The 18,970-nt window shown below is 46.8% G+C and overlaps 1 protein-coding gene across 8 annotated transcripts in view; it reads left to right on the top strand.

Annotated features, from left to right (window-relative positions):
* The first annotated feature begins 1,748 nt into the window (after positions 1-1,748).
* Positions 1,749-18,970, top strand: part of dgki (diacylglycerol kinase, iota) — a 61,277-nt gene continuing 44,055 nt past the window's right edge. For 7 of the 8 annotated variants that reach the window (XM_076722899.1, XM_076722904.1, XM_076722900.1 and 4 more), the window contains exon 1: positions 1,749-2,221. In XM_076722899.1, the coding sequence (XP_076579014.1) occupies positions 1,998-2,221 (224 nt within the window). In that variant the 5' untranslated portion in view covers positions 1,749-1,997. The remainder of the gene's footprint in view (positions 2,222-18,970) is intronic. The other variant, XM_076722906.1, reaches the window with a different exon arrangement.

Here is an 18,970-nt window from a genome sequence, read left to right as displayed (position 1 = left end):
ATATCTGCAGTGCCTACAATTAATGCACAATAGAAATAAAAATGCTTGTTACTGGTCACAATTTTGAGCTATTAAATCCAAATTATGAGCTAATAAATCAAAATGATGAATAAGTCAAAATTATGAGACACTAAAGCAAAATTATAAGACAAGATAAGACTTTATTGATCCCACACTGGGGAAATTAAGTCGTTACAGCCTGCAAGTATTACAAAGAGCACAAACAGTGGCACAGAAGGGTCAAGATAAAAAGTATACAGGATACAAACCAGCCATGTACATGTACAGTATGTACAGAAAATGAGATACTAAATCAAGATCCTGACAGAAAAGCAAGATTATGAGAAGCTTAATCAAAATTATGAGATGCTGAACCAAACTTATGATAAATGATCTGAGCACTTCGTACATACAGCATCCATGAAATTAGCGCGGGTTAATAATCGCAGGGATAGCAGACACGTGCGGGTCGGAGGGTTCACCTGAGGTCAGCGGTGACCCTGAGAACCGGACGGCTCAATGCAGCGAAGCGAAGGAGGAGGCTGACACGCGCGGCCTGATGTTTGATAGGCTTGGATTACTTAACATAATGAAGGCGAAGCGAGAATATGATCATCATGGCAGATCTGACGCGCACGAGCCGTGAGCAGAGCGTATGGACTGTGTGCGTGCGCGCGCGCGCGTCATCAGTGTTTGAGGGTGAGATGCTGGGAGGGTGCGTGTGTTCGTGCGTGCAGCTCACCCTCTGCCCTACTTTCTGACTGATGATGCTGCAGAAAGGAGGAGAGGGAATATCCCACAATGCCACGCTGCTCGTCTCATGGGCCAGATGGACGGACGGACGGACACAGACGTGTGATGGATGGATGGGTGGATGGATGCTGCAGTTAGTTGTAATCCGCGCACATTGAACGTGTTTATTATCACCGCCCTCACAGCAGCTCGCGCTTTCGCAGTTTTTAAAACCTGTCACGTCAGAAACAATCAAATACCCGACTTCCGGTTATGTGTTTGATAATAAAAGCCTTGTTGAGGAAGGGCGTGATGGGATGTTTGTTTTGGTTTGACACCACCTGGAGATTTGTTCATCAATGAAAACATGAAAGCTACAATATTCCAATCAATACTGCATTTGTAAACTTGAGAGTCTGCTGTCTGTAGATTGATTTTAGACTGCAGGACTTCTTATGGGACAAAACTGTGGCCTAAAAGATGTTGAGCTTGCAAAATTATTCCCGGAAACGAGTCTAAGATCCGTCATTATAAATGATCCTGTGAAAAAACATAAATTGTGAATGCGCTGAAAAGGTTTGTGCACAAATCAGTCAGTTATCAGACTTTACAAGACTCTGACAAATAAGAACTTCCTTAATCATCACATTATTTTTTGTGATGAGATAAGCTAAACAGATGCTGAGTAAAGTGCCCATGGATATGAGAGTGTAAGATATGAGATCGATTAATGTTTCCCTGCGAAGTGGAGTGTTACTGGAACAGGAATCAGTTGCTATCAACAGTTGGAATAAGATAACAACATGAAGACAGCATCTATTTCATGTAATTGAAAGAATTAAGGCAACACATAAGAGTAAATGTTTTTACATTATGTTGTCCTGCTGGTTCTTAAATAGTCTTCAACACAGCTGTTATTAAATGGGGAGAGTTTGGGGGAGGCTTTTATTTTGAAGGTTAAAATGCTCCACTTCCTCGCGAACGTTTGGAACTTGACGTAGCTCGCTTCCAGTTGGTCAGAGGCTCGTGAGTGCAGTTCGGTCTGTTGTCCAGGCGGCTGCGCGTGCCGTCGTACCTGGCTGCGGTATAAAAGGCGGTCAGCGGGTAGAAACCACAACGGTCAAGCCGCCGAGAGCGTCCGCGTCCCGCCGTTTATTCCCCACAACCTCGCAATTCTCCTCCCAACTTACCGGCATCTGTGCCCCCGCGCAAGCCGGACGAGAGGGGGGTCCAGCGCGGGGCGAGACAGCGAGGACCGACCAAGCATGGACCCCCAAGCGAAAGACCGAACCAGCCCGGCGACGGGGGGCTTCAGCGGGCGCCTGGCCTCTCTGGGAGCAGACGGGGGCGACTCGGAGTCCGGAGCGGGCTCGGAGGAGGCTGCCGTGGGCTGCTGCAGCGACACGTTCAGCAGCCTGCCCGACATGGAGCAAGAGACGCTGGAGGAGAAATTAAGAGGACTGGCGTTCAGAAAGCAGACCTCCTATCGGTGAGTGGGGGGCTGGAGGGGGGGGATGCTGGGGCAGGATCCTGGTCAGAGGGGGACATGTTGGTGCTTCTGTGTGTATTTCTGCGTGTATTTCACTCACAGACCCGTTCGGCTGCTCTGAATTTCACGTAGCTCCTCTTCATGTGTGTGTTTCACGAGCTAACGCGGCTGTAACGATGACATGTAAGCTAGCTTAAAGCTCCCAAACACACAGACAGACAGACAGACAGACAGACAGACAGCGCAGGACACAAAGACAGCGAGGGACGGTGACATGACGGGCCGGCTGTCCTCATTTCAAAGACAAATTCTCACAAACAAGCCGCGGCGCGTTCAGGGCAGCCACGCTACGGTCCTCCATCATGCTGTGAACAGCCTCGACATGGCTTTAACACACACACACACACACACACACACACACACACACACACACACACACACACACACACACACACAGAGCAGCGTGTCAGTGCTGGATCACAGCAATGTTCATACGCAGCGATGTGTGTGTGCGCGCGTGCATTTCCCTGTGGTGTTGGAGCGTGTGAAGGGGGTTAGGGGGAGAAACAGTATTGATTTTTTTTGGGCTCTGTGTGTGTGTGTGTGTGTGTGTGTGTGTGTGTGTGTGTGAATGCCAGCAGCAGCCTGACACCCTGGTGCGACTGGCAGCTGCTGTTGATAGTGAAAACTGGCCAGAGACCAAACACACACACGCACACACACATCAGTTTTGGCTGACCAATGTCACTGTGTGGCGGCTGTCTATCTATATTAGTGTCTGTCAATTTACTCTTTATCTGTGTGTGTGTGTGTGTGTGTGTGTGTGTGTGTGTGTGTGTGTGAACCTTTGGTGAGAGCGATTTGCATTTGGAGGTCAAATCAATCGTTTAACTTGTTTACGTCCGATTTGGGTCGCTGTGGCTCAACAAAGCAACAGTTTGTGAATCCAGATTTGCCAAAAATGATGTGTGGATGAGTGAAGGCTGAGTGAAACCTTTTGTTTCGTCAGTAATTAACGTCCCAATCAGATTATATATGCATGGAGTAAACACATTAAAACAGAACAAACTGGCCATTTGGGAAGGAAATTCCTCCCATTTGAAAAGGGGACGTGCAGAATAATCCCGTTAGGATCCGTCTGACAGATGATCATTTGTCCCGTTGATTATTTCCCATAATTTGAAGTCTTTTTAAACACCCACTTGGGCGACGTGTACTGTCAGGCAAACGCACTTTGCAGGAAGGACTCTTTCACTTTATTGTGTCATCGTTTACCGAGGCTCTCTTCCTCCTGGTGTTTTCCCCGGGGAACCCGTTTCAGGTTAAGTGAGGTTTCCAGCAGATTGTTCATCATGGGGAGTGCCGCAGCCGGTTCGCCCTCTCCCATTCTGTAACCTCAGGAGGAGTTTGTTCAGAATAATCTGTTGCCTCGGTCAAAAAAACAAAATAATGATAAAAAAAAAGGGCAGTAATCTGGTGCAGGGGTAATCTGGTACATCGTACATGTCAAACTCAGTGCATGGCGTGTTTAGAGGTGAGCTGATCAATCCTCAGATGCAGATATACTCAATTCTGCCAGTTTATTGACGGAACAACAACAAAACATTATCGTATTTGAGACAAATCGCACTAGGGTTAGGATTAGCTGTTCTACGTCCTGTGATGGTGCCTTTCCGTAAAGGAGTCGCTCAGCATGTCGGGAAATGCACTTATTCGCTTTCTAGCAGAGAGTCAGGCGAGGAGATCGAAGCCTACAGACAGTTAGCTTAGCTTAGCATAAAAGACTGGAAACACAGGGGAAAAGCCAGCCTGAGCCGACCAGCACGTCTGAAGCCTAACCGACCCTGAAGTGGTGAACAGGCCTCGAGTCTACGTCTCCCAAAATGTTGAAATATTCCTTTTACGTACAAACTGGAGTCAGATCAGCACGACTGAAGGGCGTAACTCGCTTAAAGTCCAGCTGAAACGGCGTTTCGAGAGAAGCTAGCTTCTGTGGCCGTGTCCTTACAAACATGGAGAACACGGACTCAGTCATGGAGGATCACTCGCCTCCTTCGGCACCTTCATCGCCTCCGTTAGCAGGAGGCAGCAAACACGCGGCGACACGAAGGCGTGCCATGCAGTTGCTAGCAATCTTAGCCGTGTGCTGCTAAAAGCTGAAGACTGATTGGTGTCATGATATTATTGGTTGAAACTGATTGGTTCCAGCCTCATGTTTGACTGGATGTGATCTAAAGGGGTCAAAAAGGCGTTTTTCACTCATCATATTGAGCTGTGTCTGTTTCCTGATTGACGTGGGCTGGAGGGTCAACGTGACAGGATGACTCTGGGGGGAAGTTTGCAGTTTGGATAAGAAGATTGGAGGACTGTTTTCCAGCCATGTCGCCGTTCGCTCTGAAGCCTTTTTCAGCTCATGTTCTGTAAACGGCTTCGTTGAAATCCCCCGCCGGATTAATTTCATTTGGAAAGAGAGCATTTGGCTCGCCGTGGTTTGCTCTTATCCACAACAATGTGTTTTGGTGAAAGAACATTTTACTGTTAACGAAGAAGTGCTTTGTAGACCGCACACACGGTTCAGTGAATTCACCAGAATGTTCTGGACTACGATGGAAATTTGGCTTTACAGTATTTTTAATCCACCGCCGTCTGTTGGTTGTATGTTGAGCCTGGATGGACGCAGCGTGGCATTTCTCCACTGTGCAGCGCCGTCCGAGCGACACCCTGGAGTGTCCGCTACATGCTTTGTTTTGGCGTCGTTTTGACCTTTGACCTCATTGGGTCAAGCTGTGGATAATCTGTGAATTTTCCTCCTCGTGGAATCAGCCGTGCGGAGGAAGCGGCGTTAGTGAGATGGATTGTACGAAGGTAGTTTACATAGCTTTGAAGTGGCCGCTGCCAAGAAGTGAATTACCATATGTGGCGATATGAAAGAGCTGAGAAATGATGCCATTGAACATCAAAGGCGGTGTGTGTGTGTGTGTGTGTGTGTGTGTGTGTGCTTTTGTGTGTGGGGTTATGCGTGTTTATGGCGGCGTAAGGCACGTGTAACTTATCTGCCAGACATTCGTCACACTTTGTCTGTGTGTTCCAAGAATACTGTCCCTCCTTTCATCTATTCTTAGACATCTCACCCGTCTGCCTGCATGACAGTCTTTCCTCAGTCAGGAGGACAGTGTGTGTGTGTGTGTGTGTGTGTGTGTGTGTGTGTGTGTGTGTGTGTGTGAGAGAGTCTGGAAGTGAGTTAGTGAGTCAGTAAGTTGTTTTTGCGGTCACTTCCTGCCTCTCTGTGACAGTTGGTCAGCTGTTCATGTTAACGTTTTTGGGTCTGTCCAACTGTCAAGCTAGTTAGTCACCTGCAGCCCGCAGCTCATAAATCCTCCAACCCTCTGCAGGCCTCAGATCTGCAGGCATCAGTCCGCCGTCCCTGAACGCTCTCTCTGAAGTCCTAATGCACCTGAATAGGTCTCCGGCGTTCGCAGCCTCACTGGAACACCCTGTTACTAATGTCACAGCTGACTGATGGCTGTAATAAGATAAACATATGAAATATTCAGTGCCACTTAGCGCCGCAGCTCGCCTGGAATTAGTTCCCGATGATGATGTGTACATTTTTTCCATATGGTGTATACTGTGATAAATATACTTGAACGTTTCTGGACGTTTTGGGTCGTTATGGGCGAGGCTGCAAACAGGGCTGCGACTCACTGATTATTTTCATTATGGACGAGTTTCTAAATGATTAATTGTCTTGTCGGAGTAAAAGAAGGGCCCAATGTGGAGCCGTCAGGTGGTTTGTTTTATCCAAATCCCCCCAAATATTTACTCAACCATTGTATATGATGAAGAACGGCACAGAAACCTCACATTTAAGCAGCTATAAGCAGAGATATTTGACGTTTTGGCTCGAAAAATGACTGAAAAGATCAATAGTACATCAAAACAGTTGATAAGTAGGACTGATTTATGGCAAATTTAAATATTTCCATTCATTTTCCATCAATATTTTGATCTTATTATGGTTATTTTACCCAGTTTATTTGGTGAATTTCAAAGAAATCTTGTTGCATTGTGATGTTTATTGATGTCATGATGTAGATGATAGAATTACATGCACAGTGATGAAACACTGGGTATATCAGCACCTGCAGCTTGACTCACAGTCATGACATGAATATTTTTTAATATACATCACACATCAAATGAACACAGGATTACACATTAAATGCTCAAATCGATGTTTCATACAAGAAACAACGCTCAAACAAAAAGCCCCATAACTTAAATTGTTTTAGCTTTTAATTAGAATTTGCATGGCATGTGTAATTTTGACCTCAGGCTTTTGTTTTTAGGACCATATAATCAGTGTAATTCCATTAAAGGCGGATTAATATTGAGTTGTGGCTCAGCCCCACCGCCACTACAAAACCAGGATAAACCAGACAAACTTTGAAGCATGGCTTTGACGAACTCGTCAGCTTTTTTTTTCCAGAATATAAGAACACAACCTTCAGCTGCGCGCGGCCTCTGGCTGTTATTGTAAGACTGCGCGCTGCTGCTGAATAATACATACAAGCACTCATGATCCCGTGCACAGCCCCTGTGATTTCCTCTGCCAGTCTGCTGCAACCTGGATCCACTTTAAGGCACGCTGAGCTGTTGTTTCCTGTATTTGTTTGTTTGTCTGCACATAGATTTGTTTGCCCTGCTGTCACACACCGCCTCTGGCTTCTTCTTCTTTGAACCTTAGAAATGTAATCGCTGTCAGCAGTCAGATTTGGACCGCGCAGAGTTACACAGCTGGACGGACGGGGGCTTTAAGGACCACCTGGACCTCTGTCCGAGCCTCCGCCTGGCACGCCGAGCAGCCCCCCCCAGTCCCGACTCCGCTGGTAAAAATGCCAACAGGACCAGTTTGCCAAGGAGGGAAATATCCGAAGAAACAAACGCTTTGTTTCATCACCCAGCTTATCATGTGGCCAGATTTCACCACCGCCCTCGTGGGAAATGGTGCAGAAACAAACTACCACAGGACAGGATGTTGTAACATTATCCCTCCACTATTTACAGCCCGCAAACAACAGATCACAATAAGCGCCCGTCAGTCCAATATACTGTGTGCTTCACGTCTTCTGAGGCTGGGAGCCGATATACAGTAGGGAGAGGGAAGAGAGAGAGGAGAGACCAGAGGAGAGGAGCAACATGAAAAGATATAGATGTATGTCATGTTGCTACCGCGGCGCACCACCTGCAGGGGTAAACAGTGATCAAAGGCCTTTCATCATTTGATGCTGCCAGAATATAAAAGTCTCTTTTCAGCCTTCAATTAGGACAAAACACAGAGGGGAGAGGGAGAACAGAGGGAGGCGTGAAAACGACGAGCAGGGAGGGAAATGAAAGGAGGGGAGACGTCTGAGACAGAGTCAAAGTTGTGTCACGGCTCGAGACGTACGAAGGAGGAGGAGGAGGAGGAGGAGGAGGAGGAGGAGGAAGAACAAATGATGACGTGACGGCGGTGACAGACCCAGCGGACCGACACACGAGGCGCAGCAGTAAAAGTTAACTTTCTCTAGAAATGAAAGAGGCCTGATGACTTTTAGGACTTCACAGACGTTAGGAGAAGACGTTTAAGGTCTCTGATACACTCCTAACAATTCGAGCCTCGCCTCCTCCCCCATTCTTCTCCTCTTTTAACGAAGCTTCGCACTTGACAGTTAACAGCAGACAGACATGTTTGGGCTGAGACCACTAAGGCCTGTATATCAGATTTCACAGCCATACTAACCCCGCGGCTCTTAAAGGCATTCATGAATTTTTAACCTTGTGATCCGAGTCCTCAGTTCTTTTATATAAACAGTATACGTGGGTCAACAGCCTACAGCGAGGAGGTGTTTCGGATTTAGAAACCTCTGTAATGCCACGCTGCTTACGGTAATTGTGTAACCGAGCGATACGTCACGGCGCAGTACAATGGCGTCGGCTCTCCCCGGGGAAATTACGTTTGAAAGGGCAAAACAGAGGAAAATAATCATCGTACACATCAGGGGACAGCAGTCACAGCTGAATCACCGAGGACAGCAGTCATCACAGGAAGTGCTCACCTGTGTCAGGTTCTGCCTGTAAGTGTGTGCTATGAATCAGACTTTGACGGAAACGTGGAGAATTATGCACTTTAACATTTCAAGAACTTGCAGAGAGGGGATGAAGGACGAGGCGCACCTTAACCAGAGGTCAGAGTTTCACGCTCCCATCTGTCACAACACATGTTCAGATGGCACCGTGGTGAAATACTTGATCTAGGCTGAAATCTTTGGATGAAATGCGATGACATGTAGATTTAGTTCAACCAGCAGGTCAAATTTTCCTTTATCCAGTGAAATATTCCAGCATCTACTACAGTGACACATGATTTTAGACTTTCATGCTTTCCAGAATATCCATCCATGACCGCATGAGGCTCACATCTGCCCTTTTAAGTGAAATGTCTCCACAGATGTTGACTGGATTACCATGTACTCTGTGACTGACTCAGTAATTAAGTCCTTCTGTTACAACTAAAAGGTGAAATATTTGTCAGCAGCCAGCACAAAAGCCTCTTCACCCTTTGTCTGCTTTGTTTCTCCTGTCAGAGCTAAAGTGGGTTTAAACAGTAAAATCAATAAGGGATGAGAGCTTTCACCTGAGTACACCTGTGCACTCAGTAGCATGCGGTAGAAGGAGCTGCCCTTATGTTTTAAAAGACGGCTGTATGAGGAGGTTTTGTAATGTTGTGTTAAATTCAGTGGAACGCTTGGCTCCGAGTCCGGGCAGCTTAAAGACACTCATGAATTTTTAAGCAGACGATCAGAGCAGCAATTGTTGATGAAATACAAGGCTTACTGACACAATTTCCCTCTCTCGTCCTCAGAGCGGATGAACAGATATACATGCATATTTATGATACTCTTTTCCTGTTAGGAGGAGGAGGAGGAGGAGGAGGAGGAGGAGAGAATGAGCTGTGTGGATGTATGGATAATTCAAAAGGCGTAACAGGTCAACTGCTGCTATTTAAAGCTGTAGTAGGCTTTTTATCAACAGGCTTGTTAGTGGAAACCAGTTCATCTTCTTGGACTTCTGTTGAGTTTCAGTTTCCACTGGTTCACCTGGCTGCAGTTTTCCTTTCAAAGGCACCAGAGGAACAGTCAGGAGAGTTAAAATGGTCTATCTTACTCACTGTCGTTCACCAGAATCTTTGCACTGTTGAACAAATGCTCTCAGCTCAGGTGAGCTCTGAGGCTCTGATGGACCACCTGTCCATCACTGTCTATCACAGGCTAACTTCAGCCAATCAGATCAATGAACCACATGACCAAAGCCAGTTGGGAGAAGAGACTCCAGTGCTTCTCTGCTCTTCTTCTTGAGAGCCCAAGTAACGCTCAACCTACGATGCATTTTCAGTCTCGATCCACCGTCAGCGCACGTTATTTAAAGCATATTTAATCATTATTTCTGTCGTGTTTCGGCCCACCAAATCGCTCAGAGGTCCTTTAAACGCGGTCTAAATGTGACGGATGGAGGGGCTGACCTGTGAGCGGTGAAGGTGAGGTCAACCTGGATGTGAACAGCTGATCCAGGACGGATGCTGCGGCACTGAGGGGAGGCTGTGTGTGTGTTTCCTGGCTCAGTCAAACGTGTTACATATGATAACGTGTGTGTGTGTGTGTTAGTATGAGCGTAAGCATGTGTTAATCATGGCGGTGTTGCCCTCTCGTCTCTCTGTGCACACATATATAGACAGAGCGGCGGTTCGCACATCCCTCCCTACCTTCTCTGTTCCAGTTGGCCGCTGGTGTGTTTGTGTGCGCTCTCGCACTTCAGTCATTTTCTGCTAAGAAGAAGAGCGATGATGATGATGATGTCTGTTTTTGGAACAGCAGTGAGATTTCTGAGGTCTCTCTCTCCTTTCCTAGCCTTTTCAGGAGTGTTTGAGAGTGCGAGCGTGTGTGTGTGTGTGTGTGTCGGGGGTTATTTTGCCCATAATGCAGTGTGCTGAGGCATTATGGGGGATTGGCTGACAGGAACCGCTCCTTATTAGTCGTCTGGCTGGCTGTAAGAGGCTTTTCCTGCTTGGAAATGGAGCTGAAAAAAAAAAAAAAAAGAGGGCGAAAGGCGAAAGAGAAGAGAAAAGAGAAGTGGATCCTCCTGGTGTAATAGAGAAGAAGAGGAAGCTTGTTGAAGACGAACCTCGACGTGTTGAAGATTAGTCAATTACTTCCTTCTCCATCAGACACTTGACGTGTTGTTCACAGAGGAGTGTTTCTCAAAGACCTATTGTCAGAAGTCGACTCGCTGTGATCACTTTCCAAACCGTCCCAGTGTCTTTCTCTGACCTGTCTGGCAGGAAACACGATAAAAGGCCAACCTGTCTCCTCTGACCTGATAGAACAGTGTCACAGAGACGGCAGCAGGCTAACTGAACAGAGGCTGGTGTGGGGCTGAAGACGGGACTGCTCGTCCACTTCATGTGCTCGAGGTGTGTGTTTACATTCCTCAGACGTAAAGGAAAGAGGCGCAGGTCAGGGATGAGTTGTAAATCTTGTCAGGGTTCAACACAACGCCATGTTTTCCCAGGTTTCCCTATTTAAAGACACACAAAGGCGACGACCTAAAATGACTGACGTGTCCAGCGTTTGATGACAGGAGTCGCCTCTCGTGACTCACGCTCACATACAGCTGATGAAGTGATTAGCAGTCATTCCTCCTTCACTACATTCTGATGAAAATGAAGCGAGAAATTGACTTATTGTCCACAACAGCACAGAGCGACTGCACCTGCTGGGTTTGAACGTTGGTGACTGACTTTGACGGACACCAACTCGCTGCTGTGGGAAACATGGCTGACGAAAAGCAGCCGTCAAGCTGTTTTGGAATTTGGTTTGAAGGTTCATAATCGGAAACAACCAAAGATGGGCGAGTTTACACAGCGGCTGTGATTAAAGAGGCTGGGTGGACAGCTGATCGAGTGAATGGCTGATTGACTTAGTGACAGGGCTGGATTACTCGCTGTTCATGAGATAATCTCTGAGCTGGAGGTCTCAGGGATCCCGTCTGCAGCCAAACCTGCTGTCATGATACCTGAACCCCTGCTTTATCAGTACAAGCAAACACTGTTACCTGAAGGACAGGTGGAGTGCCAGAGGAGTGGTGAGACGGCAGATAGTGGCTGGTCGGGTCGCTGGGATCTCCCTTAAAGACAGGCCAAGGAGGAGTAGAGCTGTGAGGAGCCAGTCGAGGTGGTTCGGCCTTCTGGTCAGGATGCTGCCTAGGTGCCTTCCTGTGGAGGTTTACGTCCAACTGGTAGGATACCCCTGGTGTACCCACCTTACCCTGGAGAGATGAGATGTCTAATCTGGTTTGGGAACCTCCAGGAGGAGCTGGGAGAGGGTCTCTGATAGTACCTGTGCAGCCCTGGTGAAGCAGCAGACGATGGATGGATGATGGATGATGGATGGATGATGGATGGATGGTGTTTCTGTCAGTGTAGGCCTGCCATGCTTTTGTTCTTGTGTACTATGTGTATATTTACAGTAGTGACACTGAGCCCTAAAACACAACACAGAAGGTCTCATCTCTAAACTGGTGTCCTCTAGAGACCCGCAGTCGTGCTTTCCTGGTTTTACTTAAACCGATTAATCGATTAGCAAACTAGTTGGCAATTAATTTAATAGGTGGCAGCTGATAGATCAGTCGATTGATCGTTGCAGCTCCAGTCATTTGTTGGCTAACAGCAGCACCTCCTCCCTCCCGTCCAGCAGGCCCATCTGCCTCGTTCGAGCCGATTGTGGACCCGTGGCGTCGACCGCTGAGGTGTCACTGACTCCATCACTGCGACTCCAGCTCTCTTCCTCTGTCTCGCCGGCTTAAAAAAGCAAAGACAGATGCTGATTTTTCTGCTGATTTTGCCTTAAAGAGCCGAGGTAGCTGCTGTTTCGCTGCGTTTCCTTCTTCCCCTGAGAGAAGTGGACGTCTTCATGTGTCCCGGCTGTGAAACCTGGAACAGCTGCTTTCATGACATGAAACACGTCGAGCTCTTGGAAAAAGAAGAAATGTATTTTTATGTCAGTGTCGAGGTAACAGGAGGGAAAGACTTCTCTCAAATGCCTCCACAGTTTTAATTGCCCACCACGATCTCAGTCACGCTTTGACCTCCGATCCTTTAATTTGTTCTTCTTATTTTTGGCTTTTCTGCCAGATGGACTCCTCCGCTCGGGGACTGACAAAAGGGCATTATTCTGTTTTTTTATTTATCCTCATGGGTTTATCGTCTGCTGTAATCATCTTTTAAATGCATTTCAAAGGTTTCGATGGATAACAGAGATCTGTGGCTCCGATGCCAAACGGTCGCGCTGACTAATTTGGTGAAGCTCGCGGCCAGCTGCTCCGTCAGCGCTGCACCCAGAGAGGACGGATCCGAGCTTCGTCCTGTCGGGACGAAGTGTTTGCTCTTTGGTTTTCTTGATGTTTGCGTGGAGATTCGAGGGAGTGCGCCACAGTCTGGGTTACACGTTCTCCATCAGTAACTGTCCATCTGCAGCACTGTTAACATGCACACGTGTGCACAACACGTATGTGCTGCACAGATTAACCCTGGCCTTTTGGAAGTATCTCTCGTGTGTGTGTGTGTGTGTGTGTGTGTGTGTGTGTGTGTGTGTGTGTGTGTGTGTGTGTGTATGCAGGTAGGATTATCAAGCACTGATCATCTCTCAGTGCTCAGATAGATGAGTGTCCAAATTCAAAGCTCACACACACACACACACACACACACACACACACACACACACACACTCTAATGAAACTGTGCACATAAACGTCTTTGTCTTTAAGTTTCCTCTCCTCCTCTGCAGTTAAGAGTTTCCTCCGCTGTTTTTCAATTTGTCCCTGACTCAAACAGATGCATGCACACACACTAGCTCGCCCACACACACACACACACACACACACACACACACGACCTAGCAGACCTCAGCTGCAGAGACACGCTATAATTAGTGAGACAGCATCTTTAACTCACTCTCTCTTTCTATGCGTGTGTCTCTGTGTGTGTGTGTGTGTGTGTGTGTGTGTGTGTGTGTGTGTGTGTGTGTGTGTGCGTGCCCTAATTGCTCAGGTCAGATGAGAGTCATTAGTAAATAATTAATTTATTAGGCAGCTGTAGCCTGATGTTAGAGACAGTACGTTTACCTTGTTTTCTGACTCTCTCTGCTGGTTTTGCTGTAAAGATTTGACTTTTTTTGACGATGATAGTTGTGATTTTTTGCTCTGTTCCCAGTTTTCCTTGTATTTCCTCGGTGTTCGCCTCCGTCATGTGCCAAACCTCCTCCCTTCGCCTCGCTCTCTCTTCTCCTTTTCATCCACTCCGAGCTTCTCCTTTTATCTCCTCTCTCCCTCCGTCCCTCGTTCTCTGCTGTCTTCTCTCTCTGTGTGTCTATTCTCAGCAGTAAAGGTCAGATCCAGATGCACAGCGCGAATCTGATGCCTCCCCCACATTACATGCTCGCGCACACACACACACACACACACACATGCACACACACATGCACACACACTGACAGACCGTGTAATTATGTAGGTGTCAGAGGAAGATGTGAGGGAGAGCTCGGGTGAGGAGAGGCGAGTATCGCTCCTGTGTTCTGGCTGCAGTTCATGACATGTCTTAGCTGATTGTGGAGTAGAGAGCATGCAGGATTGTTTCTGCTGTGGCCTGCAGCTTCACACATCTGTGCATTTACGCTGACGTTACCTCCAATCTATCAGATCCATCAGAACATCTGTACTACCGGCACAGAGATCTACTTTAACGTCTGAGGAAAATGAGTGGTGGGACTTTAGTTTAAGACAGCTGATGAATAAAAGACAGTTCAGGTACCAGGAAGCAGACACACACATCACATACATCACAGTGTCGTCTTCCCTTTAGCCTCCTTACTCTCAGGCCGCCCTGAGATCGAGGCCACGGGGCCGTTCATGGCTCCTCTTATCTTGTCTTTATTAAACAACAGAAACCAGTGAGAACCAGTTTCTGATAAGCATACTGGGAGACACTGAGACAACGCGGGCTGTCTGATCTTTATGAGTGGACAGGCTGAACCTTGTCTCCTGTCAAACGTCACAATGCCACTTATGAGTTACTCCCCAGATGTGTTAGCACGACCGTCATTTTCAAGCACGCCAACAGGAGGAGCTTCAGCCTCTCCAAGGCACCGCTTTCAGTTTGATCAACGTTTTTGATCACAGCTAGCTCCATCCTGGCGTTTAGACAAACAGGTGGTTAAAAATGTAAATTTCCAATGAAAAAAAGAAGCAGTTTCTGGTTGAAAGTCACGACTCAGGTTGTGATCAGACTCAACAAAGCGGATTGTCACTTGTGTGTGAATAAGAACTAAGGGGAGAGAAAGGCTGGATTGTGGGTAATGTGCTGCGCTGCATGCTTTGGCTCTGTGACATCCTTACTGCCATGTTTTGAAGCCACAGTGGACGCATGAGACTGTTTGGACAGACGTTCGCTGAAGGTGGGGACACGTGAAGACTTGGACGAGTCTCCTCTTGTCTGGGCAGCCGTGAGATAAAGTGATGTGATTCATGGCTTGAATTGTTTGTCCTCTGATCTTCTTGAATAAACAGTTCATGTAAAAACATTTGTTAAACTTTGAATTATGTGCTCGACAAATAAAAACTTTAGTGTTTTTCTCCTTTTATGTAGAACATTTGTGCACATTTTCAATTCAGCATGTAAGAAAAATTTTAATATTAATGTATAAAGTTTAAAAAAGGTCAATAGAAACCTTTTAAACTGCAGCAGACTTTGTAAAGTCTGGTTTTCAGGTCCATGTCAGACCTAAACCGCGTCCATGCAGCAGAAGTAGGTGTGCGATCCTCGTTTGGTCTTGGCTGGTCTGAGTCCTCCTCCGGGGAGGAATTACGTGGTCCTGTATCAGGTTCACTCTCCTCCATATTTGTTTATATTGCCTTCTTGCAAATTCCGTGCCTGCATCGGTGCAGGAGAGCAGAAACCTCGTCCAAAGTTGGTCCGTCGGTCCCTGAACTCGTTGGCCGTCGGTGTACGTCGGTGGAAATCGTTGCTGTTCTTTATTTTCTCCAAGTCCTGGACTTTCTGATCATAAACACAACTCAGGAAACAATAATTAACATCTGTTTTTAGTGCATCACATTCAATCTTTGCAGAGTGTTTGCGTGTTGGTTGCTCTAAAGTCTTGACGGCTGAACGGTCTCAGCTGTCATGTAACAGACGATCCATAGTCCCAGCACACTGCTTCAGAAGTGCTTTTCTTGAATATGCAACGTTAATCACAAGTGAGAAATCCAGTCAGTGTCCTGTCGTGGTGTGTTCAGAGGTGTGAACGCTGACTGATGTAGCATGTGATAAAAACTGTTCATTTTGTTCTGTGTTCTTTGAAATCAGCGTCTCAGTTTTTACCTTTGCCTTGTTCCTCACAAGCTCGCGGTACATTATATCACCTGGAGTGTGTGTGTGTGTGTGTGTGTGTGTGTGTGTGTGTGTGTTATTAACGCTTCATTGAGAGCAGGGCTGGGGAAGCTTCTTCCTATCAGGGGCCATTTCAGTTTTTATAACATCCTTGGAGGGCCTTACTTCCTTATTGAACATATATATCAGGCTTAGCTCGACGTGATGGCTGGAACTGCCTCTCCTTGGCGAGACGTCAGATTAGGCCTGAAATTTATGGTGAGAGCGAGACTTGTCATTACCTCGTTGAGCTTCAGGGAATGTGCACACAGACCCTCTTGATGTGTAACACAGTGGCGTCACTTGATTGAGACGACTCATTTCTTTTTTGCAGTTAATCCCTTTGTGCTAGCGAAGCACGGCTGCAGCTCCGTCTGTGACAAGGCCGCTTAGCCTTTCAGATATCTTCTGCTGTATCTGTAATCGGCTCTGCGCCGACTCTTCGAGACGAGCACGTTTTGGAACTTGGTCCGATGCGAGCGGCTCCGCGGTGGCAACAAGGCGCTCCTTCACGAATCCTTCTGCAGGAGGTTTCAGCTTCTTAGCTGTTAGCTCACTCATCAAAAAAAATGTGGTCCTGTGAAAGCTGCATGTTGTGCACCCAAACTCAACTTTGTCCAAAAGCATTGGTCCTCACTGCTCGTCCAGGTTAGCATGTTTGTAGCTGTGATGACGCTCAAAATTTTTTTTTTTTTTTTTTCATCTCAATTTGGACATCGATTTCTCCTGGAAAAGCATCGTCTGCTCCTGCGTCATAACTTAATGTTATTAATAGCGTAAACACTATGTGTAAGATGCGTTCACCTGACCGTGATCCAGACAGGCGTACAGCCAGGAAGGACTGGATCTTATTCTCTTTTATCTCCTTTATTTGCTGGAGTGTAGTCTGTTGAACCAGGCGATGATGGAGCTCTGCTGCTGGAGCGTTAGCTGTGTGTGACCCCTCGGTGAGGAAAGTACAACCTGTGGGAAACTATAGATGGACATCCAGCTTCATATTAGATAGAAGTCATGTTTCTGATCAGCCTCGCTTCAGTTTGTGACAGTCAGAGCAGACTTGGTGTGACTCGAACCATCTGGCTTTAGAAAGAACATTTCAGCATATTTCTGTGTTTTTGTCTTTTCTTTAATAATATAACTCCACTATCTTTTGGCAAATTTCACTTTTATTTTCATTTACTCTTGTTAATAATTTGTTTTTTTCTCCCCATTTTTCAAACCATTGAGATGGACATTGTGCTTTGTGTGTGTGTGTGTGTGTGTGTGTGTGTGTGTGTGTGTGTGTGTGTGTGTGTGTGTGTATTTCAGCATTATGTTGACACTCCACCACTATGACTGTGAGTAGTCAGCTCACAGACAATAAGCAGTTCTCTCGCTCTCACGCTCTCTTTCCCACTTATAGAAACAGAGTGGGCTTTCAGAGTGGGAGTTTTGGAAAAGATACTTTGCTGACTCTGCTGGACAAAAAGGCAGAAAGAGAGAAAAAGCCTGGGAGTGAAGCACAAGTGTTCGCCTCTGAAATATCAGCTAATACAGCGGAACTCGAAATATCCAAGAAGAGGAATTCAGTATTTTGTGTCGAAATAGATTTGACTTGGGCCCGAAGATGTAAGATTCTGCAGTTGTTCACAAGCCAGAAGCAAAAACTATCACTAAGTTTCATTTGTTTTCTGCCAAAATATCAATCTTGCAGTGGAGTGTTTGCTTTAGTGAGTAAATGATCTGTTTTCCTGGTTATGTTTAGGCACAGTTAAAGAAAGAAGACAGAAAACACGCACTGACCGGAGACACAGTGTCTTTATTAACGTTTAACTGAAACCACAGTCCTCCTCCAACCCTGACCAGGGGGATTTTGTTGGAGACGAGACCCTCAGCATCTGGCAGGCCAAACCAGCTGACCAGCTCCTGAACTGCAGTACATGGATGCAGTTTCCCAGGCAGCGGTCACATCTACCACCACAGTGTCACTCGGAAAACAATTTAGTACCGTTGAAATGTGATTTGGAGCAGAGAGGGTTTCTCGGGGTGTCCCGACCCACAGGTTGGAAACCGCTGTCCTGGGCTATAAAAACAAACGGTGCTATTTCTGTCCTTTCTGTCTCCTGCTTAAATTCTTCCTCACTTGACTCGGAGACCACAGAGGTCTGCAGCGCTGCACCCTGGCTGCACCTCCGACGCTGCTAGCAGGCTTGTGGTCGCATGTATGGGCCCGTAATTTCATATTTCTGCTGTCTTGCTGGGATGGCAGCTTTTCAGACGATGGAAGCGATTAGACGATATTGATGTCAGACGTCAGACTTCGGACTTGAGAAATCCCCAGTTTGACCTTTCTGTCAACAGCTTCTGTGGCACAATCAGCTGGATAACGACTGTCGCTAAAAGCCCATTTAATGCAAAGTTTATCGTCTTTATAACTCCAGATTTCATCGTGTTATGTTTGCGTTGTGAAATGGCCTCTTATTCTGGAAACTACTTTCCTTTTACAGAGCTGCTGCTTTTTTTTTCAGTCCAGCATTTTGGAGTTCGATCTGAATTTGAACCTAAAAGTGTGAGCGAGGAGGAAAAAAGCAAGAGAAAATAGTGGGTGGATGGAGGGATAAATACGTGAGCAGGGAGGCAGATGAGGATGAGGTTGAAGAGGGGAAGCAGAGAGAGCAGGAGAGAGTGAAAGTGTGAAGGAGAGATGATGATGATGATGAGGAGGAGGAGGAGGATGAGGAGAGAAGCCAAGGCCTTTGGGCAAAGCCAAGACCGCCTACAGATGCTCTCTCCTTCACTCCCTCTCTCTCTTTTCTCACAGTTATCCTTCTTCCTCTCTCTCTCCTCCTCTCTCTCCATTTCACACTCACTTTCTCCTCCCTTTTTCTCTAATCTGACTCTCCCTCCTCTCACCCTCTCTCTCCTCCTCATCCACCCCCAGAGGAGACGTAATGTAGGCCAGCGTAGAAGTGAAGTGAAGGGCAGGCTCGCTCGCTCGCTCGCTCGGGCGAACGCACCAGACCTTCACCTTTTCCACCGAAGGACGCCGTCACATGTGCATGATCGGCCTGACGTTCATGACAAATGTTGACAGATAGATTTGTCCTTTTGGAAAATGAATTTAGAGACGTGGTCCGTGGACCAGTTCCATGGTTCGCCGTCGTTCTGAGCAGGTTTGGAGTGATAATGGTTTTCTCGATGATGTGATAAAACAGCTGTTGAACTCTCCTCTTACTCAACCTGCTGCTTCT

This window comes from Chaetodon auriga, chromosome 22, assembly GCF_051107435.1.
Source record: "Chaetodon auriga isolate fChaAug3 chromosome 22, fChaAug3.hap1, whole genome shotgun sequence".
Taxonomy (NCBI): Eukaryota; Metazoa; Chordata; class Actinopteri; order Chaetodontiformes; family Chaetodontidae; genus Chaetodon; species Chaetodon auriga.
This window is presented reverse-complemented; position numbering and strand designations above follow the sequence as displayed.